Source organism: Leptonychotes weddellii, chromosome 8 (genome assembly GCF_054177405.1).
Source record: "Leptonychotes weddellii isolate Sample4059 chromosome 8, ASM5417740v2, whole genome shotgun sequence".
NCBI lineage: Eukaryota > Metazoa > Chordata > Mammalia > Carnivora > Phocidae > Leptonychotes > Leptonychotes weddellii.
In genome coordinates this window covers 110,680,618-110,696,309 of record NC_138376.1, presented here as the reverse complement: position 1 = coordinate 110,696,309, position 15,692 = coordinate 110,680,618, and the positions used below count along the sequence as shown (strand labels likewise).

The 15,692-nt window shown below is 37.2% G+C and overlaps 1 protein-coding gene and 1 long non-coding RNA gene across 5 annotated transcripts in view; one reads left to right on the top strand and one right to left on the bottom strand.

The window, feature by feature from the left end:
• The window catches only part of PEX3 (peroxisomal biogenesis factor 3), a 39,147-nt gene extending 23,479 nt beyond the window's left edge, over positions 1 to 15,668 (bottom strand). For 3 of the 4 annotated variants that reach the window (XR_014147979.1, XM_081829092.1, XM_081829093.1), the window contains exons 1-3: positions 15,298 to 15,668; positions 6,152 to 6,283; positions 1,080 to 1,161 (exon numbers count right to left, since the gene is read on the bottom strand). Coding sequence is in view for 3 of the 4 variants with exons in the window: in XM_081829092.1 (XP_081685218.1) it covers positions 1,080 to 1,161; positions 6,152 to 6,283; positions 15,298 to 15,370 (287 nt within the window). In the remaining variant the exon portion in view is untranslated. Of the gene's footprint in view, positions 1 to 1,079; positions 1,162 to 6,151; positions 6,284 to 10,037; positions 10,192 to 15,297 lie in introns of those variants that run through there. The other variant, XM_081829094.1, reaches the window with a different exon arrangement.
• Positions 6,881 to 12,878, top strand: LOC115944844 (uncharacterized). Its single transcript, XR_004079342.2, has 3 exons — positions 6,881 to 7,102; positions 9,772 to 9,891; positions 11,860 to 12,878. It is a non-coding gene; the product is annotated as an uncharacterized LOC115944844 (long non-coding RNA).
• Positions 15,669 to 15,692: the final 24 nt, after the last annotated feature.

The following is a 15,692-nucleotide window of genomic DNA, read 5'->3' as shown; positions in this document are numbered from 1 at the left end:
CTTTTAAAGAAATTTTCTAGCTTGTTATTTTACCTGAGTAGTAAATTCCTCTCTGCAAAATACAGATGGTAATATCTGCCTCACAAGGATATTGTGAAAATGAGGTATCTAGTACTGGGCTCAGCTCAGAGAGACCCTCCAGAAATAATACTTCCTTTTCCCTGGCTATTGGAAGGTAATTACAAGGAAAGTGAATATTTCAATACGGTCACAATGATTAAAATTTATTTAGTGAAACCATTTCCCTCATCTTGTTCATTAAAATAAGAAACCATTTCCTTCTGGAAGTCTCCTCAATGAACACAGCATCATACTAAATTAAAACCCCAACACATGCTGTACTCCATATAGGAAGTCCTATGTGTAAAAATGCTTTGTGCTCAGTGAACTGTCATGGTAAGGTAAATTATCATTATTGTATGCTCATGTTATATTTGCACTTGATGGGGGCCCTGGATGGCTCAGTTGTTAAGCGTCTGCCTTTGGCTCAGGTCATGATCCCAGGTTCCTGGGATCAAGCCCCGCATCGGGCTCCCTGCTCAGCAGGAAGCCTGCTTCTCCCTCTCCCACTCGCCCTGCTTGTATTCCCTCTCTCGCTGTGTCTCTCTCTGTCAAAAAAAAAATTGCACTTCATTTTGTTAATAATATAAAATGTAAATTCATATGCCTTACTCAAAATGTTCCCATGTTTTACCTATTATACCTTAAACTCTTTAAGAAGCACAATGTTTAATATAACTTAGCTTCAAAACATCTGGTTCAGGAACACATTCCATAAGCACTCAATAATTAAATTTCTGAATAAGGTTAAAGTGATATAAGATATATTTATATGAAAACCAGAATACACATAAATATTGTTGACCAAATACTTTGTGCATCAAGGTAGAACAAAAATACATAGACAAAATAGAATGAATTCAGTGACAGAGTCACTATTTTTTCTAAATGAGTCTCTATATTACAAGCATCAATTAGAAAGAAAAATAAGGAAACAAAGATGTTCGAAAAATATTTCAGTCCATTCTATAAATGTAAGTGCCCTGTATAAACAAAAAATGATGTTAACTTGCATTTACCTGTTTTTTAGCAGAGCGGTTAGGCTCTCAGAATTGAGTTGTTGCATTAAGGCCTCTCTCAGGGTCGGAAGCATGGACAGCACTGTAATGCAAACAGAAAATAAAAAAGGTCGCAAGTGATGTGACTGCTTTCACTGAGAAACGCACATCATTTAGGCTATACGACTGGACTAGTAACTAGCAAGGGTTGGGAGGGAATGTCAGGGCTAGAGTTTTCAAATTATTATTAAGAATAACAAAAACTGAGTTTATGCTAGTAAATCATTTATCTGCTTATGTTAATTGAATAGAATTCTATATATATATAGTACGATCACAGCAATGTAAACAAGTACACATACAAGAAAGAATGGGAAGAATTATTCTGAAATGTTAATAGTGCTGGTCTCTGGACAATGGAATACTAATAATCATCTTTTTTTCTCTTCTTTTCTGTACTCTCCAAATTTTTTTACAATGAATTTATTTCTGATATAATAAAATGATCAAAACCAACATTTTTATTTTATACTTTTTGTTTCATATTTTATTTCTATTTTTAAAAAAGTTTATTGAATATTACAAAGCAATAAGCACTTATTGAAACCTAGACAAAAGTGCATCAGGCTGGGAATTAAGAACTGCTGCGTTGCACTTTTGGTTTTGCCAATGGTTATTGCCTGTAACTCCCAAGAATACCATAGATAAAATAAGACATAGTGCCCTATGGAAAAAAAGATTGCTTGTAATTTATAGAAGTTACTTTATTTATGGCTCCTGCATAGTATAAGAAATGCTGGATAAATGCAAATATAACAACTTAAAATGAGTTTCTAACACTAAATAAGTAATGATAACAAAATGAAAAAAATATCAAAAGATCAAAAATACCATATTCTAAAAGGGAAAAACTTCAGTGTAGGATTTTTATTTCTTGACTAGGTAAGACATATTAATTATAAAATCTGTATTATTTTTTCTATAGAACATTTAGTTTTAGCCTACTCTAGACATCTATTTCAGTGCTGCACTATGTAGCTTCAGTGTATTTCCTCAAGCTGTATGATTAAATCACCTAAGTAATTTAGATTATTAACTAAAGTCACAGCTCAGAGCCAATGTAAAAGGTAGCTTATCTTAGTGTATTTGGTACATATACCTAGCCCAAATGCGGTATGTTAGCCCACCAAGAAAAATTAGGCTAGAGTCCTACATACAGAAAATGGAGGTAGTAAGAAACTAATTTAAAGATTATGTGGTAAAACAACATGATTTGAGAGGAGTCTCTTCAACAATTCTTCTGAGAGAAGAATTTTACTTTCCCCTTCAGCCTATTCAACCAAAGACAAGTCAATTCTTCTCTTCCAGGCATTTTTTTTTTTTATATTTTATGTTTCTGTATTTATATTTCTGTATCTAGCTGAATACAGCATTCATGTTTTCCTTTAGCCATCCAATCTCCATGATAAATACCCCCCAGTCCAACCACAAATCACATGACAACCCTTCATCAGCTATGAAATCTGTGCGACTCTGAGCAAGTTATTTAACCTCTCAGTGCCTCCGTTTTCTCTGTAAACTGAGGATAACATTGGATCTACCTTATAGAATTGTTGTAAGGATTAACTGAGACATATCAAGCATTTAGAACATTTGCACATGAGAACGCTCAGTAAGTGTCAGCCCTTATTTGGCCTCTTCTGACACATTCCAGTTTGTATCTTTTTTTTTTTTTTTAAGATTTATTTATTTGAGAGAGAGAGAGAAAGCATGAGTGGGAGGGGCAGAGGGAGAGAGAGAATCTCAAGCAGACTCTGCACTGAGCATGGAGCCCTACCTGGGGCTGGATCTCATGACCCTGAGGTTATGACCTGAGCTGAAACCAAGTGTTGGGCGTTTAACCGACTGAGCCACTAAGGCACCCCTCCTGTACTCTGATTACTCCAGAGCATGATGCAACTACCTTTGATCTGAATCAAAGATTTTATTATTGTAGTCTAAGATTAAATTAGTACTTCTAGAAGTCATATCAAAGTGTTTATAACCAGCTTATGCTCAACTAGAACTCCCAACCCATACTCATATATCCTGCTTGCAAGCAAGCTTAGATAATTCTGTATCTGTACAACTGACTTTTAATGCAGAACAATTCATTTATCCAGCCTAGCACTGTCATGTATAAATTTAATAAGCATCTCTCCTGAATCTTTAGTAAAATCATGGGGAGGATAAAGTCACTGGGCAGAACACAGAAGCATTTTATTAGATGATATCTTTCAAGTTGGGGCCAACTTTTTGGATTAAAAAAACTAGCTCTATTTACCTAAAACTACTAAATTTTTCTAGTATATCCATGCATCTTATTCAAAAGGATAGAAGTTTATCATATGACTTATAACTTATATGACTTATTATCAATGCATATCAGAAAGCTAATTTGGAAAGTTTTCCAGTGAACTTATATTTGGCTCCTACCGTATTTTATTTTTAATTACCTATCTGCAGGTAGGTAATTGATTCATCTGAGGGGTGTGATGGTCATGGAAATGTGCCACCAAATCTGCTAGGAGCATGGCTGGCTGGCGATCCAATACCAGGTCTGCACCGCTCCCAGCCAATGAGAGTGGTCTGTGGCGATACCAACACAGGTCCATTCCTGGGGGTCTTGTCTACCAGGGAACTTTGACCTAAGGACTCCCCACTGGCCTGCCAAAACTTTGCTGGAACTGTGCTGTAGGCTGAGACTCTTCTTATCTAATCTTCTTCCTTCTCCCTTTCCGTTCACGTGTAAAGACCTGCACTATGATCTAAAGGCTTTCCTTGCCTCCTTCTGCTCCCTCCCCTTTGTTCTTTGCAGGTGTTCCCAATATACCTCGTGCACATCTAATCCCATCTTAGCATCTGTTTCCCAGGGAACAAAAACTGACACAAGGGTCCATGTCAAATTGAGATGTATTTGCAGACTCCAGACTACCTTTTTCTATTTTCTGAAAATATGAGTAATAACCGGAAATGGACTGTCCTTCTTTTCTAAAAATTCATTGAAATGTCCTTGGTAGCATCACTTCATTGATGCTGAATATCAATTTAAAGAATTATGTAACTTTTTTTTTTTTTTTAAAGTAGGCGCCACATCCAGCATGGAGCCCAATGCAGGGCTTTAACTCATGACCCTGAGATCAAGACCTGAGCTAAGATCAAAAGTCAGATGCTTAACTGACTGAGCCACTCAGGTGCCCCAAGAATTATGTAATTTTTAAAAAGTTATCATTTACTGAGTATTTATTATGCACCAAGCACTTTATATGCATTATCTCCTCACATTCTACAAAAATTTATGAAGTGGGTTTTATGATGATCATTTTATAGAAAAGAGAATTGAGATTTAGATTTGCCCAAAGATACAGGGATATTACAAGGAAAACCTGGGAACTGAACTCTCTGTTTTTTTTTTTTTTTTTTTAAAGATTTTATTTATTTATTTGACAGAGAGAGACACATTGAGAGAAGAGCACAGGCAGGGGGAGTGGAGGGGGGAGAGGCAGGCTTCCCGCTGAGCGGGGAGCCCGATGCGGGGCTCGATCCCAGGACCCTGGGACCATGACCTGAGCCGAAGGCAGACGCTTAACGACTGAGCCACTCAGGCGCCCCTGAACTCACTGTTTTTTAAAAAAATTTATTTTATTTAAATTCAATTAACATATAGTACATTATTAGTTTCAGGAGTAGAGTTCAGTGATTCATTAGTTGCAAATAATACCCAGTGCTCATCATATCACATGCCCTCCTTAATGCATTTTATCTGAGTTGTCATTACATGCAGTATTTATGATTACTATTTGCTTTATAGAATTAAGTATTATTATTATACTAAAAATAAAGTCCTTTAAACTCAGAAAAAAACTCTTTCAAAAGTAAATAAAGAGAACCTACCTTTACAATTTTTTCTAAATTAACTGTTCTTAAAAGAAGCATAAGAGAAAAGACTAAGCTTTAAACAATAGCAAAGAAAAACAGGTTTGACATGGATTTGAAAACTAATTCTTTAAGGGGTTATGCCAGTTATTAATATCTGTTCCCTTCAAATGTGGGCAGTCGATTTTGTTATGGCATTCTCCCAGTAGGTTTCTAGCTCTAGAAGTTAAATTATTCATGTTGATTAGTGTATACTACTGTGCTACACTCATGGGTCTGTAGTTGCCTACAGTAAATTTAACACACTTAGGAATTTTTACTACAGCTATAAAGCCTAATGAAATCAGGCCTATCCTTGTAGCCTCACTTCCTACTACTCTTCCGTTGCTCATTCTGCTCTAGCTACATAGCCCTTTTGCTATTTCTTGAAAGGATCAAGTCTGTGCCCACCGAAGGCATTTTGCATGGCTCCCTCCATTGAATCATTTGGTTCTCTTCAAATGTCACCTCCTCAAAGAGGCCTGACTCTCCTGATTGCCATTTCTTAAAGAATATCCCCACCTCTCTCACAGCTTTATTCTCCTTATGGCAGCCATCACTGCCTAAAGTTATTTATATGTTGTTTATCATTTGTTACTTTCATTAGTATATAAATTCTAAAGGTCAGGGATTTTTTTTTTTTTAATCTTTCACCTTCTGTTTCCCCCAACACTGGGTACCCCAAGTATTTGCTGAGTGAATAAATAAAGTGAGTGAACAGGCATTTATTGCATATTGTATATTGATTTATACTGATTTTAAAAATCAACATTTAATGATGTATTTCAGTTAAATCATATAAATCCTTGCTAGATTTATCATTCTTCTTTTGCCTTTTCCTCTAGCTTTGGTCCTGAAGGTATGCAAATTAATATAAATCATCAAGTAACTTTTTTTTTTTTTAAGATTTTATTTATTTATTTGACAGAGAGAGACACAGGGAAAGAGGGAACACAAGCAGGGGGAGTGGGGAAGGGAGAAGCAGGCTTCCTGCTAAGCAGGGAGCCCGATGTGGGGCTCAATCCCAGGACTCTGGGATCATGACCTGAGCCGAAGGCAGATGCTTAACGACTGAGCCACCCAGGCACCCCAATCATCAAGTAACTTTATACATGTATAAATATTTCTCTTTGCCTTACCTGTCATATTGCAAGTCCTCTGGTTACTTTCAAAATGATACTGTCGTCGTGCTTGAGCAATGTACTCTGCAGCTTCTCTTTCTTGTATTTCTCTGATTTTCTTCTGTCCATATTTTCCCAGGATATATACTCCTAAAATTATATTTTTAAAACAAGCAAGTATGTTAATCTAGTTAATTTGAGTATTAAAAATTCCAAACAGTATTTTTAACCTGCTTCATCCAAATATAAGGTTTATATCAATGGAAAGTTAAAAATCACAACTTTTAAAAATCTAAATTGAAGACTTATATAGGAATTGTGACCTAAATAGAAGGAAAAGGAGACTGGCATTTTAACAGCCAATGATGGGTACATAAAGCTAAGTCTGAAGAAACCAGAAAGGAATTAAGTGTACAAGTCTGGCGATGCCTTTAATAGCGAACTGGAGATATTCTAAGTGTCCAGCAATAAGGGATTGTTTAAATAAATTATGGTCTATCCATACAATAATCTTATGAAATCCTATGTGGCTGTTAAAAACTACATTGCTAAATTAGCTAATGACTCAAGGAAATATCTATATATATTGTTAGGTTATAAAATAAGATCTGGATGTTTCCCTTTTTAACATAAGTAGACATACACAGAAAAAAACAGATGGGTTTTAACATAAATAAACAATAATCATTGTTGCATAGTGGGATAGCAGCTGATCTTTATCTTCTATTTGCTTCTTTGCATCTTCCATATTTTCTTCAGTCAACATGTCATACTTTTTTATTTTTTTAAATTTTTTTTTGAAGATTTTATTTATTTATTTTGACAGAGAGAGACAACAGGGAGAGAGGGAACACAGGGAACCAGAGGCGGGGCTGGATCCCAGGACGCCGGGATCATGACGTGAGCCAAAGGCAGATGCTTAACGACTGAGCCACCCAGGCGCCCCAACATGTCATACTTTTTTAAAATGTAAGATAAAATTATTTATTTATTTATTTAAAGATAAAATTTTTAAAAGAAAGAATACAGGAAAGGTAGGTAGTCAGGCAGACATCGAGAACTAGTACTTTCAGTGGAAAAGGAAAAGGGAAGATGTATAGAAATTCCTAAATTACAACACCACAGCATAAAAATATAGGTGGGGTCATGAGGCCTATAATTTTGTTGAACACATTTCAGCATAGACAGATGATATAAATGTGCACATTCTGGTCTATGCCCCAGGGGCAGTTAATTGTCCTAACTGGGAATGTGAATACTTCAGAGTGGTTGATTAGCATTTGACCAAAAGCCACACTCCAAGGTTTAAGTACTTCAACTAACTTTTATCTAACATAATGAATATCAGAAATGGATTTTCAGAGATTAAATTAGTGGTGTTTAAGATACTGGATTAGCCAAAACATTTTAGTAATACTCATTTGAGCAAGAATATATGAATCTAGCAAGTCCTTTATCCTTAGGAATGACTTAGCCTTGAATCCTCAGCTGCTAATTAGGAGGATTCTTAGTCAAAGGAGTTAACCAAATGGCCAATAGAATCCTACAAATGGAATACTGTTGCAATTGCTTCAGGCAAATCTTTTTCTTTTTTTTTTTTTTGAGAGAGAGAGAGAGAGAGAGAGACAAGGTGGGGGGGGAGAGGCAGAGGGAGAAAGCAAATCCCAAGGGCTTGACCTCAGGACCCTGAGATCATGATCTGAGCCAAAATCAAGAGTCTGACACATAACCAAATGAGCCACCCAGGTGCCCCATCTTCAGGCAATCTTTCATGCAAGGTTCTGTTGCCGCACTGAAAGAGGACACTGGGACTTCAATAAGCTTATAAAACAAGTTATGATACTGTTTTATTTATACTGACTAATAGGATGTTTTTATGTGTGCCAGCATGTGTTTCATTATAACCTGGTAACAAATTTGTAAGGGAGTAACTGATCCTCACTTATCTCCAAGTGCTTGTGGCCCTCAATATCTATCAGAAAGAACCTAAGAACTGTGCAGGACCTAAATAATTGGATTTAGTCTGTTTGTCACAAGTGGGGAGGAGATGGCCCTGTAGGAACTGCAAAACAAACACACATCCTGAAATATTTTCACTAATATAAGCATTATAAAGATTTTATTTATTCATTTGAGACACAGAGATACAGAGAGAGAGAGAGCATGAGCAGGGGGAGAGGCAGAGGGAGAGGGAGAAGCAGGCTTCCCGCTGAGCCAGGAGCCCGATGCGGGGCTCGATCCCAGGACCCTGGGATCATGACCTGAGCCAAAGCAGACGCTTAACCATCTGAGCCACCCAGGCACCCCTAATATAAGCATTATAGATGAACTGGTAACACATTATATATTCTTAAAAATAATAGTTCAGTAAAAGGTATGTCCTGCAAATAATTAGACATAAATAAACTATGACTGTTGCTATGTTTGTATGCAAATTATGTGGGGCTCAATCCCAGGACCCTGGGATCGTGACCTGAGCCGAAGGCAGATGCTTAACGACTGAGCCACCCAGGCACCCCAATCATCAAGTAACTTTATACATGTATAAATTTGTTAGATTTTAAGTGATGATAATAGATTATTTATTATGAGGATAATAGATTATGTATTATAATCATGCTTAAAGAGCAAATGAAAATTATATAAGTGGCTTCATAGCTGCCTTTTTTGTAATGCATCCTCAATAAACTGATGACAGTGCCATAACACCAAAGAGTGAATAAACTGACTTATATTTCACAAATAACTCTTTGGTAGGCAATTCTTAGGTTAACAACTACTTCTCAATGAATTGCTTGTATTTTATTTGCACAATAGATTGCTTAAAGTTATGTGTAAAATGATTATCATGTCTCAAATAATAATAATGTAAGGTGAAACACTGCAGTGATGACCATTGTGTATCTAAGAATTTTCTGGAATAACAGTAAATAACTGGTATATGTGTTTTCTGGGAGAAAAGGTATACTGCTTTCATTAGATTCTCAACAGTGTCTGATAAAAATTTTTCAGGAACTACTGTATTTGTTTGATAGGTGTTATATATTCTAACTAAAGCTAAAAGAAAATGAATTATTATGGGTTGAACTGTGTCACACACACCTCTCCCCCATTCATATGTTGAAGTCTCCCTATTTCAGAATGTTACCTCATTTGGAGATAGAGTCTTTATAGAGGTAATCCAGTTAAAAAGGAGGTCATTAGGTTGAGCTCTAATCCAACATGACTGGTATTCTGGTAAGAGGAAATTTGGACACAGACATGTGTAGAAGGAAGATGATGTAAAGACACAGAGGCAATAACCATCTACAAACCGAGGAGAGGGGCCTGTAGAAGATCCTACTCTTACAGCCCTCAGAAGGAACAAATCCTGCCAACACATTGATCTTGGATTTCTGAACTCCAGAACAATGAGACAATACATTTCTGTTGCTTAAGCCACTCAGTTGGTGGTACTTCATTATAGAAACACTAGCAAACTAATACATGAAATTAGGCTAAAATCCCACAACACATTATTTTTTTTGGGTTAGCACTGAAGTAAGTTACTATATAAAAAGAAGTTACTATATAAAAGTCAAATTTAGCCAAGCTCTCATTCCTAAAATTAATAAATTTTGATTTTTTTTCTTCCCTAGGAAAGTATGAAGGCAGAGAATTCATTAGCTAAAATAGGGGATTCAGGATCATCTATATATTCAACTGGCTGCCTGAATCATCTGAAGACAACAGATATTGATGGTTGTGGCACCATCTAGGTAGGTAACTTTGAGCAAGCCTCTTCCTCTCTCTGCATCTAAATTTTTTCATCCATAAAATGAAAGGCTGGGATTATAAGGTGCTTTACAAGTTTCTTCTGTAGCTATAACTTTATTTATGAATAATGGAAACAATCACTAAATACCTGAAAAAATGGGGGTGCCTGGGTGGCTCAGTCCGTTAAGTGTCCAACTCTTGGTTTCGGCTCAGGTCATGATCTCAGGGTTCTAAGATCAAGCCCTGCGTTGGTCTCCGCACTCAGCTTGAACTCTGCTTGAGATTCTTTCTCCCTCCCCCTCCAGCTCTCTGCCCCCACCTTCCAGCTATCTAAAAAACAAACAAAAAAAAACAATCCCCCCGCCAAACCAATGAAAATGTTTTGAGGTTTCCTTTCAGAACATTGTTGGTAAAGCAAAATCTCTTCTAGTCTTTCCACATTATAAATTCAGTTTTTTCAAACTATCTTTTAGTTGTCTTCTTTTCCTGGAAGAAAATCCCTGCAATACAACAATTTTACCAGATTACTACTAGGTTAATAATTTTAGTAAGTTTGAAAATAATCTATTATCATCGCTTAAAATCTAACAAAACACGAAGTCCTGCTAGTCTGATTTTATTCTGGAAATATTTTCTAAATTTTGCCACTTTACTCCAACTTCTTTACCATTGTCTTCATTCAGATTCTGAATAATGCTCTTAAGAACTGGTTTCCAGCTTCCTCCTCACCGCTTTTGTTCTGGTCTTACACCTTTCCAATCCATCTTTTACATGCCAAGTGATTTTCTAAAATTTAAATCTGACTACATATTCCTGGGTTTAGAATTCTTTAACACCCTGCCATCTTAACATGGATTCCCTGTTCCACTTACATCAGAATTACTTGAAGTACCTGTTAAAAATGTAGCCTTTAAAAGAGTTCCCTGAAATCATCCCCAAATGTCTTGTCTTGTACAATACTGCATCCCCAATATATAATATTGGTACACAGAGGGAGCTCAATAAATACTTGCTGGATAATTGATGAATAAATGAACTGGTCTGGACCGAAAGAATTAGAATCTGGGAAAGAGAAGTCTATGTTTGGGATAACTGGGTGGCTCAGTTGGTTGAGCGTCTGCCTTTGGCTCAGGTCATGATCCCAGCGTCCTGGGATCAAGTCCTGCATTGGGCTCCTTGCTCAGCAGGGAGCCTGTTTCTCCCTCTGCCTGCCACTCCCCCTGCTTGTGCGTGCTCTCTCTCTGACAAATAAATAAAATCTTAAAAAAAGAAAAAGAAAACTCTATGTTTTTATTAAGCCTCTTAAGTGATTTTTATCACAGGAAAGTCGAGAAGCACTGGTGCCCAAGATAATGTCCAGATTCAGTAGAATAACACAATATAGAAGGCCCTTCACAACCTGCACTCAGGCTAGTTTTCCAAATTCATCTTTTGTCACTCCCCATTTATTCCCTGTTCTTAGCCATAGCAGATACACTGGTTCATCACAAGCAATATATCTGAATCTGTTGAACATCCCTTTTTCCTGCTGTGTCCCGTTCTCTTTTGCTAGCTGTACAACTTGACTCAAGTGAATTCTTGAGTGAAGCCTGTCAGACAACTTCACATTTATTTCTCTCTCCTCTAAGTACCCACAGCACCAGCTCTTTTATGGTACTATAATATTATCATTGTACTACTTTTGTTCATTTCCGTTTCTGCTTTCCAGACAGCACCACGAGTTCCTCCAAGTCAAGAACGGTCTTATTCCTTTGTATTCCCAGAGCCTGATATAGTGGGAGGAGGCACTCACTTTCATTCAAATGTTTGTTGAATGAAAGAAAGAATGAATAAATGGAAAAGTAAAGAGACCAAAAATTACAGGGATTAAGATTTAAATTATAAGTCAATGCTCTGAGATTTTTAGAAATCAGCAAGTCAGTAAATATAATCTGCTTATTCTCTGTTCTGCAACATTTTCTCTTGTGTAGTGGTTCTCGAAGTGTGGCTTGGGTACTCTTGGAGGTGTTCGATACCTTTTCATGGAATCTGTGAGTCAAAACTATTTTTGTAGTTTTTGTCTTTTGCATTCTCATTCTCTCTCATTCTCTCATACAGCAGAGTATTCCAGAGGCTACATGACATTAGTAACACAACTGACTGGATACAGAAAGAGAGATGGAATCCAGCTTTCTTCAATTAATCCAGACAGTAAAGAGATTTGCAAAAATGTAAAATGATGCCACTCTTTTCACTATTTTTTTTAAAAATAATATTTGTGTTAATATGTAATGGGTTTACTATTGTTACTTAATATTTAAAAAATTTCTTGGTTTTAATTTCTAATATGGCAACTACTAATAGATACAATTTTTTAAAGGCTGTTTAGAGTCTTTAATTTTTACAAGTGTAAAGGAGACCTCAGGCCAAAAAGTTTACATTTTATAAACTGGTCAAATTGTACAAATTGGTCGAAAGCAGGTACTTACCCAAAATGTAAGGCCTGTAACTCAAAGTTTTAGGTTTTTTCCACCACTGAATGGCCAAACTTCTTTGAGCAAACATGCTGATATCTTACCTAGTTTTCAAGCCTGACAAAATATGCCACTTCTTCCATGAAGACCTTTTCTATTTCTTTCCAACTGCACATGCTCTCTGCTGGTTTGATCTGTATGCCATTTCCTCCCCCTCCCAGCTGTCTTATTGTTTTGTATTTTAATTATTTGTATACTTGTCATAATCAGAATGTGTCCCCCCAAAATTCACATGTTGAAATCCTAATGCCTGATGTGATGATATTAGGAGGTGAGGTCTTTGGGAGGTGCTTAGGTCATGAGAGTGGAGCCTTCATGAATGGGATTAGTGTTCTTATAAATGGGACTTCACAGAGACCCCTACCCTTTTTGCCATGTGATACAAAAAGTCTGCAACCCAGAAGCAGGCCCTCACCCAACCTTGTTGGCACCCTGATCCAGCCTCTAGAATTGAGAGAAATAAATTTCGGTTGTTTAGAGTCACCCAGTCTGTGTATTTTGTTGTAGCAGCCCTACTGGACTAAGACACTTGTTTTTCATTCCTGTCAGACCATAAAGTCCATGAAGGCAGAGCAGTATAGTGTGCAAAGACAAAGTGCTTCAGAATCTAACACACCTGGTTTGAATTCTAGTTTCCTTTTTATTAACTCTGAGATCCTGGGCAAGTTTCTTCAGTTCTTAGGACTCTAGTTCCAACATTTTTGAATGGAAACAGTAATAACTACTCTTGTTGTCCTGCACATTGAATAGAAGAGCTTAGTACATTTATTTCTGGGCACCCAATAAATGGTAGCTATTACTATTAAAAATCTGTAACTCTTGTATTTCCAATCATATTACCTTAAACACTACAGGCACTGGATAAATATGTCTTAGATTAACTGAAATGTAACATGTTAGTAGGAAGATATAAAACACTAGGATTATTTTCTCTTTCTGTCCCTCTGAACTTTTTTTTTCCTTTCTCATTTCTCTTAATCTGTAATTATAAAGCTCTCAAAAGATTTTTGAAAAAATCTATAACTATGTCTTAAGTATACTCTTTTGCTTCCCCTACCATTATGTCTAATCTACCATTAAGTTGTTCCATAGATCTTAAGGGGTATGCTATTCTGAGATTGCTAAAGAGAAATTATTTTCCTTCCTTCAGTAGTGGCAAAAAAAAATTTATTTATACTTCTTCCATAATATGTGTATCTTTAACTTCTACAAATAAAATGGACTTAGTATTCTTAGCATAACTGAAATACACAGATAGTCCCTGAATTATACAAATTTTGACTTTATGATGATGCAAAAGTATTACACATTCAGTAGAATCCATACTTTAAATTTTGATCTTTTGCTGGGCTAGCAAATATGTGGTATAATACTTTCGTGATGCTGGGCAGTGGCAGTGAGCCCCAGCTCCCAGTCAGCCACGCAGTCATTGAGAGTAAACAACTCTTACAATCATTCTGTAATCATTCAACCACTGTTTTTCATTTTCAGTACAGTATTCAAAAAATTACAGGAGATATTAACACTATTACAAAATAGGCTTTGTGTTAGATGATTTTGCCCAACTATAGGCTTAAGGAAGTGTTCCTAGCATATTTTAGGTAGGCTAGGCTAAGCTATGATGTTTGGTAGGTTAGCTAATATTAAATGTACTTTTGACTTATGATATTTTCAACTTACTATTTGTTTATTGGGTCATAATCCCATTGCAAGTTGAGGGAGATGTGTACATTAGATGTCAGTGGTTGAAGATACTGGAAAATTTATTTGTAAAGGATTGCTCAAAGAATGCTGTAAAAATTCACATAAAAATGTACTGATTTGTGAAAGACTTCAGAGATGATGAAGACTTTCCTTACCTCATCAATAAGCTGATTTCAAACTTTCCAGAATCAACAGATCTGAGTTACTGATGCCAAAAGCATTGTTAATTTCAAACTGTTTGGAGGCAATAGAATATAATCTAATAGTAAGAGAAAAGCAACCAAATTCTTTAGAAAACTTCTGTTCTTGTTTTTTAAGTACTTCTGTAACCAAAGCATGTAGTTAGTGATATTTCTCAAAAAATCAAATGCTAAAAATTCTCTCTTAACATTCCTACATTTCCTTCTGTCTCACAAAGCTGCTTATTCTCTCCTTCAAATCCTGCATATTATGACATGATCACCATATGAGGCAAAGGCTCTCACGATTATCCTACCTGTTTCTAAATGTCTTCTCAGCCTCAGCTGACTCAGTTATGTCAGCCACACAGATGGGCATTGATCCTAACCTTGAAGATCCTGAGGAAGATTGCACAACATCTTCCAAACATCTTCTTACTGCATAATTTGTATTCTCAAGAAGCAGAAACAGAACTAAAATACTGATTTGTGTTTCTTTGTCTAGTATGTATCTTCCAGTCCTTTAGTCTACCTGCGTGCTGTTTGTTTTTTTTTTTTTAAATCAAATTAACTGTAAACAACACTGGAAGTGCAGGCTTTAGGTTCTCCTAGAATATTACGAAACTTCTGAGAAGGATGAAAGCCAAACAAACTACAGAGTGCCAACACAAACGAAGACTCTCACAGGAAAAGAACAACTTAAAAATACGTGTCTGTAAGAGAATGGTATCTTGAAACAGAAACTTAATTGTGGTGGCTTCTCCCAACGTCCGTGAGAAGAAAGGATAGGAGAGAAACAGAGTAAGCGGCAGTGTCAGGACAAAAGACACAAATTCCACAGCTGCAGAGGTGTGAAGAACCTTAGAGGTTTGTCACCCGCGCCCCGTCCGACGGGTGAACTAATCTCCTCTACATATCCGGGACTATGGTCGCCCGGCCTTATTTCAGAAGACAGTCACCTCTCTTCCGCCCCTTGCTCCCAAAGTCCCTTTCCGAGAACGCTGTCACCCACCTCCGAGGACTGTGCCCAGGAAGATGCATTTCTTTTTATGACGTTTTAGAAAATTCCACATAGATCTCAGCATCCTCAGGCCCTAAAGGTACGGGCTGCCTAGGGGCGCGGGGTGGGGTGGGCAGTTCGCCAGGAAACCGTTTCCTCGTCGCTTGGCCCGAACGACCAGGCAGGACCGCCGTCGTCCCGTTGGGTGCTCTCCAGAAATCACAAACGCGACTTTCCGCAGAGACTGTCACCGGGGCGGGAAGGGGGCGTGGACTACAGCTGAGCAGCGGCGCTTTCTGTCGCTGCCGCCGTGCCGCGGCTCCCGCTCACTGGTCCGGGGCACCCAGGTCCGTTCAGAATTCGCTCCCGAGTGCATCGCCGTTCGACTTCCCTGGAAACGATGGCCC